This window comes from Parambassis ranga, chromosome 15 (genome assembly GCF_900634625.1).
Source record: "Parambassis ranga chromosome 15, fParRan2.1, whole genome shotgun sequence".
Lineage (NCBI taxonomy): Eukaryota > Metazoa > Chordata > Actinopteri > Ambassidae > Parambassis > Parambassis ranga.
In genome coordinates this window covers 378,221-395,212 of record NC_041035.1, presented here as the reverse complement: position 1 = coordinate 395,212, position 16,992 = coordinate 378,221, and the positions used below count along the sequence as shown (strand labels likewise).

At 44.1% G+C, this 16,992-nt stretch overlaps 2 protein-coding genes across 6 annotated transcripts; one reads left to right on the top strand and one right to left on the bottom strand.

Moving 5' to 3' along the window:
* Positions 1-1,335: 1,335 nt before the first annotated feature.
* Positions 1,336-8,444, bottom strand: rnf166 (ring finger protein 166). 4 transcript variants are annotated; one of them, XM_028423935.1, is made up of 7 exons: positions 7,489-7,575; positions 6,897-6,994; positions 5,963-6,119; positions 5,309-5,421; positions 5,018-5,132; positions 4,365-4,472; positions 1,336-4,076 (listed from the first exon to the last, which is right to left on the bottom strand). In XM_028423935.1, exons 2-7 carry the CDS (start codon positions 6,917-6,919, stop codon positions 4,011-4,013), a joined length of 582 nt encoding a protein of 193 aa, XP_028279736.1. In that variant the 5' UTR covers positions 6,920-6,994; positions 7,489-7,575; the 3' UTR covers positions 1,336-4,010. The 4 variants fall into 4 exon arrangements, with proteins under 4 accessions (XP_028279736.1, XP_028279734.1, XP_028279737.1 ...); XM_028423933.1 differs by lacking the exons at positions 6,897-6,994; positions 7,489-7,575 and adding an exon at positions 8,059-8,444; XM_028423936.1 differs by lacking the exons at positions 6,897-6,994; positions 7,489-7,575 and adding an exon at positions 8,100-8,227.
* A 119-nt stretch (positions 8,445-8,563) lies between these two features.
* ctu2 (cytosolic thiouridylase subunit 2 homolog (S. pombe)) lies at positions 8,564-16,228 on the top strand. 2 transcript variants are annotated; one of them, XM_028423930.1, is made up of 16 exons: positions 8,564-9,012; positions 9,745-9,819; positions 9,960-10,038; positions 10,131-10,190; positions 10,526-10,586; positions 10,671-10,780; positions 10,983-11,224; positions 12,244-12,379; positions 12,478-12,609; positions 13,088-13,179; positions 13,248-13,345; positions 13,704-13,769; positions 13,880-13,970; positions 14,168-14,231; positions 15,445-15,503; positions 15,725-16,228. In XM_028423930.1, the coding sequence occupies exons 1-16, from the start codon at positions 8,957-8,959 to the stop codon at positions 15,789-15,791; spliced, it is 1,488 nt and encodes a 495-aa protein (XP_028279731.1). In that variant the 5' UTR covers positions 8,564-8,956; the 3' UTR covers positions 15,792-16,228. The 2 variants fall into 2 exon arrangements, with proteins under 2 accessions (XP_028279731.1, XP_028279730.1); XM_028423929.1 differs by having other exon boundaries at positions 13,704-13,781.
* Positions 16,229-16,992: the final 764 nt, after the last annotated feature.

Sequence of the window (16,992 nt, the reverse complement as noted above, 5' to 3'; positions counted from 1 at the left end):
ATTATTGCTCTGAACGTTAACACACTTCAGACAGGTTGAATCAGCAGAATAAAGTGAGGCTGATTATTGTTTCTACAGTAACAGTGTGATCCTCTGACAGACGGGTATTCAATATTATCATATATGTGGTGACAAAAACAATAACAGTAGATGTTTCAGGGTCACTGGTACAATTCCCTTATTCATATATATTCATATATAAAAAGACAAACACCTGTGGCTCTGTGGTGTCAGTCTCCAAAACACACAAACTACAGTCCTATATGTAACATAGACTTTATGTCTTGAACCACTTTCAATGAGTGATTCATTGTTCTGTAGGTTTCCCCACATTATTACAGCTCCTTTACTTAATAAAGACACACACAGAGAGGAAATCCTCACAATAAACAGAACCTGTCTTTGATTGAAGCTGCTGGTAGCAGGATGGGACTGTCACAGACCAGGTCTGACCTTGGTTCATCATCATGACTGACAGAGTCATACAGTCACAGTAAAGTCACCTCACACTCCACATGTTCAGTCTGAACACGCTGAGTACTACCTTCACTTACAATGGATCTTTTTTAACAACAAATGTGTTTCTAAGGATCAAGGTTCAAGGATGTGGAGTGTTTGTATCAGCTGACGACAGGTTCAAAGTGTAACTTTGAGTATTTTCCTGCAGTAATTAAGACTTTCCTCCTCACCATCCATCACACAGGAGAACAATCACATGATGTGTAGAGAAAATGGTACATGCTGCTTATTCAAATGAACTTACACTTAACATTTGATGACTGGAAAGGTACAGATTTGTTGAAACCAAACATTCTGCAACGATAGAGTCAAATAAACAGGAATAATTATTATTATTTAAAAAGGATGAATGCATTCTGTGGAATCATCTTTGCATTCACAGCAAGTATCTGTATGTGTGTGTTGGTTGGGATCAGTACATGGCTTTCTAAAGGACAAGGATGGTGGTGCAGTGGTACTGTCACCTCACAGCAAGGTTCCTCGGTTGAACCCACAGGTCTTTCTGTATGAGTTTGGTTTTTTCCAGGTGCTCCTTCTTCCCACATACTAAAGGTTTGCATGCAGGGGGACTCTGAATTGGCTGTGGGTGTGAGTGTGTCTCTGTGGCCCTGTGAAAGACTGGCAACCTCCCAGGGTTTACCCTGCCCCTTGTCCACTGACAGCTGGCATAGGCTCCTGCTCCCCAATGTAGGAAACAGATGGATTAAGGAAAGACTGCCACCTACTGGTTAAAGTACAGTGTTGTGGGCATTGTACAGATATATACAACCTGATATTAGTTAATATGCAAATCAGTTGTTGAGAATCATTCCAGGCCATCTTAAACATGTGTTTATTCATCTAACTTCATATTTATAGACATACAAACGAACAATAAATAACATTGTTTTGCATCTCATTGGAATTTTTTAACCCTTGTATATGTACATGTTTTTGTATTTTCAAATTAGAATTTTATATATATAAAATTATAATTAAAATGATTTTATTTTAAACTTCAAAGCCTAGTTCGTGTAAAGGGTGATTGATAAGTCAGTGGCCCACAGTGAAAGATACAAACTCTTGTTACATGCAGGTGCAGTGACAAAAATAATAATGCAGAGTTCATTTAAAAACTTTTGACTGAATATTCCAAGTAATCAGTGTCTAAGAACAGACCTCGCATAGAAAACCTTTAATATAACTGAATATTCCAACATGTTATTAAACAGGTAAAGTGACTAAGATAAATGAGCCTTCCTTCATGTCCCTCATTTCCTGATTACATAAGTCAGTATGGTGGAAAACTACACTAGTCTGACAGACTGCTTAATTCTGAACTGTTAGTCACCATTCAGAGGGTCAAAGCCAGGTGTCTGGACTGCTCATCCAAGCAGCAGAACAACAACCTGACAGACACTGAAGCTTAACAACTCGGATAAAGGTCACAGCCACACTCTGCACCGCCAGAGCGCCGCCATCTAACCTCTCCAAGGCCTTGTTCTCACTACAGAAAGACCAGAACATCACCATCTATCAGCAGACAAAGGAAGATGCATGATAGTCCTCAACACACAGGACTGCCACTCCAAAGTAATGACAAGAAAAACACCACACAGTCAGACCAGCACAGGTAAGTATGGAGACATCCAGACCTAGTGTTTGTGAGTTTCACACAGACCCACAGACTGAGCTCCTCCACCACATATAAACCATGTTTCCCACCAAACAGTCAGAACTGATGAAGCTTCCAGAAAACTCTACAAGTCCAGACGCCTCGCTTCAACCTTCTAAATGAAAATGACCTGGATGACTGAGAACCTTCATCACATGTTAGTCACCATTATACAGGGGACTACTGACAACATCTATGATATGATTCAACAACACAAAGGAACACAGAGCTGAGTATGTCTGAGCATGGAGCCGAGTATGTCTGGGCATGGAGCCGAGTATGTCTGGAGCCGAGTATGTCTGGGCATGGAGCCGAGTATGTCTGGGCATGGAGCCGAGTATGCTGAGCATGGAGACGAGTATGTCTGAGCATGGAGACGAGTATGTCTGAGCATGGAGACGAGTATGTCTGAGCATGGAGACGAGTATGTCTGAGCATGGAGACGAGTATGTCTGAGCATGGAGACGAGTATGTCTGAGCATGGAGACGAGTATGGAGCCGAGTATGTCTGGGCATGGAGCTGAGTATATCTGAGCATGGAGACGAGTATGTCTGAGCATGGAGACGAGTATGGAGCCGAGTATGTCTGGGCATGGAGCTGAGTATGTCTGAGCATGGAGCCGAGTATGTCTGAGCATGGTGTGTATGCAGTGACCCACAACAAAGTCCAGAAGGCCCGATCTAGTAATTTGTTACTATGGAAGAAATGTTTACTACGCCTTTACCAAAGAAGTTATCACTACATGGACACAGCCAGAGTATCCAGCTCCCAGCAAAGCCAAATACAGAAGGTGCAGGAACAATGTGCAGCCTCTATGCTGTTATGGACTACCCGGAGAAGGGTGAAGATTCAGCAAGAGAAGTGCTCTACCACCACAACAGTGCTTCAGCCCACAAGCCCGTCGATCACACTCTGTTCCTGGCTATGTTGAAAAAAACCATCTTTGAACATTTTACCAATGTACATAGGCTGTGAACCTATCAATCACTCTTCTATCTGTTGTATATGTGGATATACGTAGCTGCTTCTCCGGATATTATTGATCCTCAGTTAAATCACTGTCAAACAGAGCACACAGAAGTTCCGGGATTGGCTGCACAAATTAATTAATTTCTTTTTCTGGGTGTTACTGCTGTGAACGTGTAAGGCTGAAGAATGGAAGTCGCCTGATTGTGTTACCTGTAAGTCAGCCTCTACATGACCGGTGCTCTGGGGGGGGTCTTTACTCTGTGCAGCAATGCAAAATGTTCTTACTGCTGTGTGTATAACAAGCCTGCTGCTGTTACCCGATTATTGTAACAGTCATTTTTTAGTGGAACTCCTAAACGGATCTTGCTGACTAGATTTTGGAATTTTTCATAAAGTGAACTTCCATCCTGGTCAGTGCAGACCACACTGTAGAGGGAATCGGAGCTGTGTTCCTGAGCAGCAGCCAGGTTACTCAGTGGGTCCCTGCAGCCAGGAGTTACTGGTGGTCCGAGGCCCGCACCACAAATAGGGGGGATAGCCCTTCATGCTGTGGTGGTCCAGGTCGCAGCAAACTGCATCTGTGTGTTGCAAATCATGAAGCTGATGTAGGATGGGTGTTGGCTTGGATCAGTCCCAACAACTAAATGCAGTTTATCTTGATACAATCATAGGATCCAAACCAAACCCACACAGTGTTGTGTCTTCAAACGGTCAAATCCATGAAGCATCAAAGATGTATCCACATCCAGAAAAGACGTGTGGTTATCACCATGTCCAAAGCTGACCCTGCTCCTGTGGGTCCTGTGAAAACAGGATGGATCCATAGAGGAACAGTCGCAGTATAGAGGGATGAGGGTGAGTCTGTTATCAGTTTTCAGCCAGTGAGAGGGCCAGAGCTGCCTGCAGTGCTGCCTCCTCATCAATGCTGTAGTCCTGACAAAATACAAAAATACAACAGTCACCACTAGCTACACAATGCAACCATCGTTTAAAAAGCCACACTGAGTAAGATGTCTAAGAACATGCAAACATGGTTCAGAAGACAGAGCCACGAAGGCTGCCTCATTATTGTCATGCAATCTGTTTTGGTAGTGGCAACAGCCTGTAGGCTAGGCCTAGCCCACTACACCAGCACTGTAAAACCCAAACAATAAAGGGGAAGAATGTTAACTGCATCATCCAAGTAACAAATATCACTTTTAAGGACCGTATTAAACTCACAACAAAGGTGTCGTATGAGAATTTATGTCTGTGGAGGAGGTGCTGCAGAAAGTTGGAGCTCTTGTAGCTCGGATCTCCCCACGGCATCGCTGAACAGACTGGACAGACCTGGTGGTGCAAAGTTTAGTTTGTAAGTGTTTACCCCTCATAGGACATTCACACGTCACATCTATTCCTCCATCCACTGATCCATTCTCCAAACTTCATTCATCAGGGGTACTTTAATAACAGGGGAACGAGAGGCCCATGCCTCCCTGAAACTACCTCCATCTCCTCCTGGAGAATCCCCAGGCACTCCCCCACCAGCTGGGAGAACATTTGGGAGGGAGGCTGAAGAATGTGATGCTCTGATAACACCCTTTGGGTGGTAACCACCCAGGTTTTTCAATTCTGAGGCTCTGTCACATGAATCATTTCATCAACACAGGTCCACTAACTACTATCTAATGCCTCTGATATCCATTTACAATCATTCATCGACATGTGGCTCTTACTGCTAACTCTGAACTTTGAACAGGAGTAAAGACCAAGAACCACACTTTGTTTCTATAGTCACACAGAGACCTTCCCATGCTTTTTGGGTTTCCCTGGGTTATTGGTGGAATGGCAAACACTTGCAGGATGACTGCATGATGTATTAGATCTGCTCTCACCACTTTATTGGGATCATTACGATGGTTGTCCATACAATGATTCACCAGTTCCTGCTGGTCCAGGTTTCTGGCTCCACAGAACGGGCACACAAATGTTGACCGGTTTGGAATATTGCTGCGTATGTGAGGACAAACACACAGAAACCACAGACATAAACACTCGGCTTTGTGTTTCCACTATAGGCGTTATCATGTGATTAAATGTAGCATGACGACTTTTTATACGGATACATATCAACTACATGTTAACAATCCATAAACAAACCGTGATTGTGTTAAGAGTTTGTGTACCTTGGTATAGGTTGGGACGTGGGTACCACAGGGACGAACTTGGGACAGTTGGCTATTTGCTCATGTACTTTAGAACAGGAAGCAATGTGTGACCTCATCTTTACCAGGGTCACCTGAGAATACAAGCACACACACAGAAAGACAGAGCACACACACACACACACACACAGAAAGACAGAGCACACACACACAGAAAGACAGAGCACACACACACACACAGAAAGACAGAGCACACACACAGAGAAAGACAGAGCACACACACAGAAAGACAGAGCACACACACACAGAAAGACAGAGCACACACACACACACAGAAAGACAGAGCACACACACACAGAAAGACAGAGCACACACACAGAAAGACAGAGCACACACACACAGAAAGACAGAGCACACACACACACACACACACAGAGAAAGACAGAGCACACACACACACACACACAGAAAGACAGAGCACACACACACACACACACACACACACACACACACACACACACACACAGAAAGACAGAGCACACACACACACTCTGTTTCAGGATATAATTATATAGGACTAACTCCATGTGACTGGAGGGCGCTGCCAAACAATAAACATTCATAAATCCAAAGCAGCGGCTGCATCCAGGATGTTGTGACCTGGGTCGTACCTACCTTCTTGCTACAGCCTCTGCACGGTGCTTTGTATGAGGCCAGCTGCTTCTCTACACTGGAGGACCGTTCCACTTTCTTTGGGTCAAAGGGCACACGGCACAGAGGGCAGAGAGGAGAGGTGACCTGAAGACATGGCTGCAGACATTCCCCACAGAACCTGCAGCCGACAACAGACAAGTGTGACTTAGACCGTTTCTTTCTAAGTGTGGGTAATATGGGGAACTGTTGTTCAGAGTCCTCAGGGTCATTTAAAAACACTCGTGTTTCTTGCATTAACCCTTCCATGTCCAGACGAACAGACCAATAGAAAGGCCTAGATATTCAATTTACAAGTCGCTTTAATATAAGCTGGAGATTCTCACAGCTAGTGAGGCATGATCAAATGTTTAGCACCATTCAAAGTACATGTATACAGGTAGAGCATGGGAATAGGAGCTAGTCCCGCTCCTGTCAGCCTTCTGCATGTGAGCATTGCCCTTCTACTTTGTTCCAGCCTGTTTTCACCTATGAAGCAAAAAGCGAGGACATGTTTGGACTGCCTGTCAGACCCCCCCCCCCCAGTCCACGCGATGTATCTGCCTATCTGCTTGGGTTTCTGTACATGTATGAGCATGCGTGACTTGTCTATATGTTTTATGTGTATGGACCGTCATCACCATAGTGATTGTGTCAAAAACCCTTTTCATCCTATCTCATGATACTTCTCTGTCTGGGAGGGAGGGGGGGTGAACCTTGTTTGTACTTTGGCTCTCTGTATTAACCTCACTGCGTACATGAGGTGTAGTATACTGTCTCTCTAATGATTCAAACCCCATAAATAAATCATAAAAAGAAGTGGTTCTGCCAGGTCAGGTTTTCCTCGTTCACATCCATGTTTGTCCTGACTCAGACTATCTCTGATTAAGACAACTGAGATGTTTCTGCTGAACATTACCATGTCACAGTGAAGTGGACCATTGTCCTTTCTTTCAGATATCGAACACCAACCGAGGGCTAAAACTGCTCTGTGAGGTCACAACATCTGATGAAAGACTGAAATGAAGCAATGTGAAAATGATCATTCAAGGCAGACACATTCAATCTGGCAAAAACAAACGTTCACTTTTGGCAGCAGAAGGTAGGAGGCCCTATTAAGAGATGTCTAGTGTTACATGTTAATCTGGACTCAAGGATGATCAAACCAGCCCAGCTAGGTCAGACGAAAGTACAGAATAAACTGTCACAAAACTGATTCTGAACGATAGGCCAGCTTCACTGTGGCATCATGCAATCATCCCACAGAAGTAAGATACAGTGTGTTTTTAGGAACTTTCCTCCATGTACACTGACTGCACTGATGTAAAACAGTGACAGATTAAATATTACCTTTGTGTTACCTGTTGCAGAGCGTGTTCACTGCAGGTACATTAATTACCAAGCCAAGTCAGTGGCTTCATCTGTCCCATCAAACCTGTTAGGTGGAAGCTACCCCAGCAAACAAACACGCCAGCTCCCAGTCAGGACAGAAGTGTAACTAAACGACTTACCCACACACTGTAATATAACACAACAGACTTCACAACAGAAACACTGCAGTCTCACTGAATATAGAAGCTTGGGAGTAGTGTGTTTATTTGGTTTCTGCTGCATCGCTTCCTGTTGTTCTCTAAACTACGGAGAGCGCCGAGGGCCATAGTCGCAAAACTTGCAGACGTCGTTCGCGCGTTAAAAATTTCGTTTCATTGAAAACTACGCGTTTTTAATTATGTGATGTTTAAAGGTCTGGGAACATGTGGGCGAATGAAGCTATGAGGCAAGACTATTATTATTATTATTATTATTATTATTGTTGTTGTTGTTGTTGTTGTTGTTGTTGTTGTTATTGTTATTATTATTATGATTATTATTGTTGTGGTTATGATTGTTGTTGTTGATGCTGTTGTTATTGATTATTATATCATGGGATCAAGTGTTGGAGGAGCTGTCCCAGATGTCTTTACTTCAAAAACAGAGCCCTGACCTGAGCTCAGCTGTGATGACGGAGCTGAGCTCCTACCACACACCAACATATCCCCCTGACTCCACCACATACATCATACAACAAGTAGCTACTTTACGTGTGAGCACAGCTGGCAATGCTGACGGGTTTGTGGTAGACCTCGAGGCAGATGGGGCAGGAGAACTGGCTTTCGATGCCCTCGGCCGGGGCTGCCAGGGAGCCGGGGCCGCTGCTGGGCTGCTGCTGACGGAGCTGGGTGCTCGAGACAAAGCTGCGAAACATCGCCATCATGGAGCCGGAGGGACCTGCGAGCGTCGACAACAGCTTGCTGCCCGAGAGAGGAAGAGGTCCGACCGGCCAAACGGCTAGCAGCTAGTCCACTATCCGTACAGCGAGTTGAACACATAACGTACAAGCATGGTGGCTCTGCATCGATCCGTCATGAACTGTCTCCAGCAGAGGTTCTACTTCCAGCTGGCTGGAGATGGCATGCCGGGAAGTAAACATTGGGAGCAGCACTCGTTGGTGGGTGTCAAAACGATGCCGAGAGGATGACCTAAAAAAACCAGGAATCTACAAGCTCACGGAGAAGCGCTGGTGCTGCATCCACCGGGTTGTGAGATCAGCGCTTCACTTGCACCGCTGTAACCAAGCCAAATGGGGTAACCACGCCATCTACTGTCCGAACATCATACCTGCAACAAGTAGGAAGAGCAAAGGATTATGGGTCCTCCTCAAAAGAGGACCTGCCACCAGCAGCAGACAGACGCTGCGTGCTGTCGTCCATATATAAATGTCCCCATGTAGAGTCACCACCACAGAACACAGTCCGCCACACCAGGTGGTGGCAGCATGCGCCATTTAATGCTGACCAGCGGAGGGCTCCTGACGTCATCAAGAACAGACAGTGTTGACACAGGAGGCTGTTTCAGACACGTTTTTATTTGTGGGGGGAAGTTGGAGCAGTTTGTAGAACCACGAGTCTTCAAGGTGACTGAACCTGATCTTTTGGAGCGATGTGCCAGGTGGTGGAAGAGTACCCCGACCAGCTGGAGCGCGCAGACCTGCCCAGGTAGGCTGTGTGTCTGAGTCTCCGGACCTGCCGATCATCAACACCCTCATTTACTGACAGAATATTCACTAAAAAACAACTTAGTGCTTTATATATCAGCACGTTACATGTATAACTACTGCAGCTCCTGTGAACATCAACACAGGCACACCTGGTTCTACTGAGGTGATCACCTGAAGCTCATCGTGTTTAACCACAGGTACACAAATACAGCCCTCTACACCACTGCACCCAGAGGACCACTGGAGGAGCCACAGCAGTGCTAGGAGTACTCAGGAGGAACTGGAGTTCATTTAAATTATGACAAAGTGTTATCTGAGGTTCATTGATCAGTAGCCATGTTCTACAAATCAATAACTTTGATTTGGAATTTGAGTGTTTCTAGAATAAAATAATAAGGCATGCTGAGGGCTACAGTTAAAGTGTGGTGTCAGACTTATTGATGTAATATTAACACATTACAGCCCAGTTTAATTGTTTATTCTAGCTCTAATGGCTGGGCAGGCTCAGCTTTAGGGCAGTTTTAGTGTTATTGTTACAGTATGGGAGCAGCACTTGGTGTCAGTACGGGGCTGAGGGATGACCTGGGTAAAAACACATCTACAAACTCACGTATTACCGTGACACAGACAAACCCTTTAAACACTGCTGGCTGGACACAGTCCCTCTGTCCTTTGTTTACATCGTGTTGCAACATACAAATCCATGTTTTTATTCTCCTCTGTTTATTAGTGTCTCTAAGAAATGTGGCAAATGCAAAGAGGCATCCACAGCTGTGGTCATCAGGACAGCAGACACGTACTGCAGGTGAGACACAGCACTGACCGCATACTGAGGAGCAGTGTGGAGGTTAAAATACTTGATTACTAAAGTATGAAGAAAGGCCTTTCTTCAACATGTTCAAGCTATGACTGTTTTTGATAGAATCACTTCTATGTCTGTCTCAGGGGCTGTTTTAAGGAGTACTTCGTTCACAAGTTCAGAGCCACACTTGGGAAAAACAGAATCATCTTTCCTGGAGAGAAGGTAAACCAAGTGCTCCATTTTTCCACACAGGCGCTGCCCTGATGTATTGTCTTTAAAACGGGCCTAACTGTGTGTGCCTCCTCTGGTTACAGGTGCTGTTGGCTGTGTCTGGAGGTCCTTCCTCCTGTGCAATGCTTAATCAAGTCCAAGAGGTCTGTATGTTTCTCTGTTCACCAGTCCCTTGTTGTCTGTAGTCATTATAAAAACAGGTTGAAAATCTGCACAGGTACCAAAGAAGTAATAACTGGGTGTCCTTGTTGGACACGTGTCTCAGTAAATGAAAACCTTCCCAACACAAAGAGAAGTAATAAGGCCTTGCTCACTGTGGGGTTGACTTTCTAGATGACCAGCTTTATCATTCATTTCATGAAGTGTTCAGTGGATGTTTGTAAATGTTGCATCCTGTTGTTTCCTTGGGCAGGGAAGGATAATTGTATATATATGAATACAATGTGTTTTTAATCAAAGTAAAATCCTTGGTTTTTAGGGTTTGAATCAGAATGCCCACAAGAAGCTGAGATTCCTGCCTGGCATTATCTACATTGATGGTACACTATGTGTTTAATTGCATTAATTGTTGTTGAATGTTGTAACTGACATGATTCTGAAGGGTTGTGTGTGTTTGTTTCCAGAGGGCTGTGCTGTGAATCAGACTGTGGAGGAAAGACAGAGGAAGGTGTCTGAGCTCCAGGCAGTGTTCAAAGCTGCCGGTTTCCCCTTCCACATCATGCCTCTGGAACAGGTCTTCACTCTAAGCGCTGACTACAGTCTGATCTCATCTCCAGATAAAGACCTTAGTGATTAAGCATAAACGTCACACAGCAATCTGACAAAGTCACATGTCTAACACAGTAAAAGTCCTGCTGAACTGCTGCAACATTTATAACAAGCCTACAGTGGTTCACATTTTGAATAACGCTGTTATTGGACTTCCCCCCATTAAGGTTCTGGATCTTCCCAATTCAGTTGTAGTGGCAGCACCATCCCCTTCAGAGCAGCTGGCCAGCACCTACAAAGCAGCTGTGGATCACTTTATTCAGGCCAAGAGAAGCAATGACTTGACAGCACAGGATCAGGAGGAGACGTCTGTGCCTTATGTTCAGGAGTCCCACACCCAGCGACTGCAGCAGCTGATTGGCTCGGCTAAGACTCTGACAGCCAGGGAAGACCTGCTCAACACACTGAAGTATGTGATCTAGCTCAGAGCACTGCACCTTGTGGGCAGTGTTTGATGACATTTTGTCTTCACAGCTGGTATATTGTTGTTCCCTAAAGTTGTTCCCTAATCTTCGTCAGATTGCTCACAAACTCTTTCTTTTTTTAACAGCATTTAGTTTTTCTTGACACACTTCCCATGCAGGTTAAACTAGGTTCTCCTTCATATTGCATCAACAATAAGGAACCCAGAGCATAAACCCACTTAAGAGCAACAGTGGCAAGAAAAAACCTCCTTTTAACAGGAAGAAACTTTGAACAGGACCCGACTCATAAGGAGAACCTTCCTGCTGACAGTTGGCCGGGTAGAGGAGGAGAAGAAGAGGGAGACAGGACAGAGAGGATGAAGGAGAGAGAGAGAGGAGAAGAAGAGGGAGACAGGACAGAGAGGATGAAGGAGAGAGAGAGGAGAAGAAGAGGGAGACAGGACCGAGAGGATGAAGGAGAGAGAGAGGAGAAGAAGAGGGAGACAGGACAGAGAGGATGAAGGACAGAGAGAGGAACAAACATGATACATTACATCAACAAATATGATGTTGTTGATGTTGTCGAGCTGAAACTCTTGTGTTTATATTCAAGTGGATATTTATCTATATATATATATACACATCATTTAATGAGCTTTAATTAGCTCCTGATCTCCTGGAGGTCATCCAGCCCTTTGTCCGTAGACCTGCCTGTAGTCTGACTAAAACCATGTGTACTTCTTTGTTAAAACCAACCCAGCACAAATATGGCAGTTTGTTGTCATAATGCTGAATGTATTTGTATTTTAGCTGTTGTTGAAGCTCATTATATTAGCACTAGGAGAACACGTGGTGACAGAAAACACTGGGTTTGTCAGAGGGCCGGACAATGGTCAACATGAGGTTAAACAAAGGTTAGGGATCTAACCATGGGCACCCTATCTACAACCCAATCAGTTTCCATGGGATGTACCACATAAAGATGATGCTCCGATGTTCACCATGCTGCATGTTCTCTCTAAAGACAGCACCTGCTGGTTCACATAGCTCGAAGCAAAGGCTACAGCAAACTAATGCTGGGGGACAACTGCACCAGACTGGCTGTTAAACTGCTCACCAGTATATCGCTGGGAAGAGGAGCTCAGCTGGCTCAGGACACGGTGCGTATGCATCACAACCAGCTGAAAGTAGTGGCCATATGTATGAGAACGCTACATATTTCAAGAAGCGTTAAACATTGTTCTGTTTGTTCTAACAGGGGTTTTCAGACTCAAGATATGGGGACATAATAGTAGTGAGGCCCATGAGGGACTACTCAGCCAATGAAATAGCCTCCTACAACCACATGTTCAACGTACCGTGTGTTGTCATACCAAGCCTGAACACTAAGGTAAGATCACAGAGCAGACAGTCGATGAATGACGTCAGGAGGAATCAAAGGCGGCGTGTCTTCACCGAGCTGTTAAACAGGTCCTTTCACAGCCCAGTCACAGTCATGGATGTGTTCATTCTGGACACCTAGACACCTACAAACTAACATGAACGGGGGTTTGCTGCACAGTAAGAGCAACTAAAGAAATCAAACTTTGACACAAAGCACAGAACAAGCATCTGTGTGTAGGTGCATGTGCACAGTTTGTACTTTAGTATGGAACATCACTATCTTGGCTCAGGTTTGGTTGTATTTTCTAACCAAACTGTTAGAATGATGGTCTGATCGTGTGGTAGCCTCCTTAAGTCTTCTCTCCCTTCCAGCTTGATACTTTCAACAGAACATCAGTATGGTGCCAGAGGGTATTGAGATAAACTGCTGTTTTTGTTATCTTTCAGCCTGTTGTGTGCTGTGTGTGTGTGTGTCTTTACTACAGACGCCTGACAGGGCCAGCGTCCACTGTCTGACAGAAAGCTTCGTCACAAAGCTGCAGGTGGACTTCCCGTCCACTGTCAGCACCATCTACAGGTCAGTGGGTACATTAGTGTTTGACGATCAGACCAAGTGTTTGCCCTAACCTGCCTGCTGTTGTACAGGACCAGCGAGAAGCTGCAGACCGCCGGCAGAAGCTCCATTTCAACGAACCTCTGTGACCGATGTCTGCTTTGTATGTGCACCATGGACACGGCTGTTGGTGAGTGCTGCTTATAGAGATGTTGGCCAGAGGGGATGCTGGATATCACAATATAATGTGTACTTCATATGTTATTCAGAAATAAAAACACAAGTCTGGACAACAGATTAGCCTATTAGTACAGTACAGTGATTATAATGGGACCAAATGAAACACCAGTTTCTGAGAGGTCACATGCTTTAAACCAAAATGAAATTACATTATTTGAACCCCAAATAAACATCAACTTGTTTTAGTTTTTAAAGTGTTCAGTTTTGACTGTAAGAACTGCAGACGTTCCCCGTTTGCCTCAGATACTATAGATACAGCATCGGTGTGTTAAGTTGCCCTACATGACTACTGTTGTCTCCCTCTTCAGAGAAGGCCTCAGCATTTCAGGCTACACAGGTCTCGACTCAGCTCTCCCAGGCCAAACCTACTGGAAGTAAGAACACAGGTGTAGTATACCTTTAGTGGTGGTTCACCTCCCTTCATGCTGTCTGGATTTCTTGGAGCTTTGAACTTTTTGGTCCTTTGTCCTCACTTTTCATGCAGGTCCAGAGCAGCCTACTGCCAGTGGACAGTGCTGTTCTGGTGCTGGAACAGAGGGCTGTGGGAGTGGTGTAGGCTGCTGTTCCTCTGCTAGGCAAGTGTGTGATTATTTCTCTTACTTTAGGCACTATTTAAGAACACACTGGTGACCGTTGCTTCATTCATATTGTTTACATGGTTTTCTCAGTATCATTTAACATGCAGACCAAATGGCCCAACACCAGTTACAGTTCCAAACCATCAAATGCTGCCCTTCTCCCCAGGCCTCACAGTGTTTGTGTAATATTACAGTGTAAAGACACCTGATCTGAAGAGCCTGTTGTGTTACAGCTGCCAGCTGACCATCAAAGACATGGTAAGTAACATGTGCATTAACATGCTCAATGCATAAACACATGTGTGTGAGAAGAACGTGAACCTATAAACCTACATGTTCAGAGTCTATGGTCACAGTTAAAACTGCAGTTACCGTCCCCACAGCTGCTGGGACGTTACATCTTCATACAGTGACTTTACATTGTGTCTCCATTGTAAGTTATGTATCTGCAGCATCCTTAGAGTCCTTGGACAGTGCAATGAACATCGTACGTTACAAGGACAACCATGACAGGTTGTTTTAATAGAAATGCTGAGGAACTATTGGACTAAGAGAAAAACTGGACATACAGTTAGTACCCCCCCCCCCCCTCCAAAACCAACAGAAAAGTATTTTGAATATTGTGGTCATTTTTGGTGATTTCTGACCCTGCTACAAAACTTTTCACGCCTCACATACTTCATCCAACTGAGCTGAAATTCACTAGTCCACCCAGGACCATAGGGAACAGACGCATTCCAAAACTCTTTCAAAAGTGTTACAGTGTGGGCAGGGCGTGGCCTCAAAGTTGACCACTCACCCTTACAGAGGAACTTGCTCTATTTTCAGCAGTTCCACCAACATACTTCATGCAGTGTGGACAAAGTCTTACAGTGCTGCTATGAGGTGTTTCTGCTGAAATGTGTTGTGTTTTATGTACTTCTCTGATCTTGTGGTGAATAATCTGGACGTCCACTCCTGTGAAGACTGACTCTTGAATGTTTCCACTTGTGAATAATCTTTCTCACTGTAGAACACTGAACCCCAAATAGTTTGAAATGGTTTTAGAAGTCTTTCAGACTGATGTGCAGCAGCTGCTTCTCTAACACCATTGTTTCTGTCTTCCTCTTTGTCATGGTGTTAACACACACCTGAATGTTCCAGAGCAGCAAACTGTCAAAACGTCTGTTTTTATAGAGGTCTGTACACCTGTGTTTTTCTAATACTAAGGTCCAATTCCATCAGATCATTTTTAATTATATTCTACACAACAAAAGAGAGAAAGAGGGGTACTCACTTTTAAACATGTATCTAAGGACACGGCCTTATGGCTGGCTGTAGTCAGGCCCCTCAGTTTGTCCCGTTTAGCCATGTTTATTTAGGCAAAGTCTTATGGGCAGAACAGATTTTTACAACCGGTGTCAGGATGTGTGTTGAATCTTTAAAATCTAGTTCAATCGTGAGCTCTGACCCTTTGTTTGTGTTCCTTCAGTTGTCAGTGGAGCATCTACCAGCATACATCCTGTCTGAGGCTCAGAGGAGGCTTAGGAGGTGAGGCAGCATTAGTATTATCATCACAGTGTGAGTGATGTTCTCACTGTCTAACACAATTTTCTGAGTTATGCAGTGACTGCTAGCATTATCATCATCATAATCCAAAGTATCAGGATTCCTCTGATAGAAGATCTGTTGTGTGGCAGCTAGTAGCGTGCTTTGGAAAAGGACAGTTACTTACTAAAAATACACACTAATGGAGACACTGTGCTCTGTAGGTTCCGGATGAGAGAAGACATCAGTGAGTTCCTGTTGGATGATGGTGATGAGGGTGGTGACGTTTGATCAACACAAGACTCTCCCCATTAGCACACACATGTAAACATTAAGAATAGATTTTGCAAGAGAGTTCTATCTTCAATACAGATTGTGTGGGTCAGTCATACAGAGGGTCTGTGTCCATGTTGGTCACACACACCTAATACATCACATTTCTCCACAGTAAACATGTTTTATTGTTTTCACTTGGTCTACCTTTTTGTCGTTTAAAGGCTGCCATATCATATGAACATCATGATGTCCTGCAAACCATACGACTAATCAGAAATGTTGCTATTGTTATAATAAATGTCTAAAACATTATCATGCATCATCTTTATTAATCTTGCTGAAAATGTATTAAATGAAGTGAATTGCTAGGCATCAGCATCCAAATACTAAGTAACAGACAGGGGCACTGGTTGGCTGGCCATCAGTCAGCTGGTTCAGCAAGGAAAGCAGAGGAGCACTTATGAACAGCAAACACTGAGCATCCAGACTCCTAAACCAGAGGCCTGCAGAGGTTTAAACCTGGCAGCCAGTGCCTTTGTGTTGGCCCAGTTTGTCTGTGTGGGTTTTCTACAGATACTCCAGCTTCCACACATTTCAAAGAGGTCATACTAGGTGTGGATGTGAGTCGTTTCAGTGTGGTCCTGTGATAGTCTGGGGTCTTGACCAGGCTGTCCCAGCCTCTCAACCCCTAATGACTGTATTACAAGAATAAAGCATCCAGTCCAAAAGACACATGTGGATTCCTAGGTAAATGATAAAGTATGTATGAGGGATACATTGATTTTAAAAGTTAATTAAAATGTCATATTACAAAGAATCTTATTTTACAGCAAGTCTGGTCATTGTCACACTATTCACTGCCCAGCTTATTGTTGATGAAGATTCTCAGTCATCCAGGTCATCATATGTAGAGAAGATTGAAGCAAGGCGTCTGGACTTGTAGAGTTTTCTAGTAAGCCTTGCTTCAATCTTCTCTATGCCCAGCTTATTGTTTTCTAGTAACCAAGTGAGAATTCACTGCCCATTTCCAACACAATAGAATTTTAAAGTTTTATACATCGACACGCTCGGAACTCTGCTTTCTTTGTGGCAAATCTGGAAAACAAGTACCATCACAATAAGTATGTGTACTTCAGGGTTTTTCTATATTTTTTTAGACAATCCATGGATTTTTATTATGTAAATGTTTCTGTAGTTTTATTTTCTCCATTCCTAT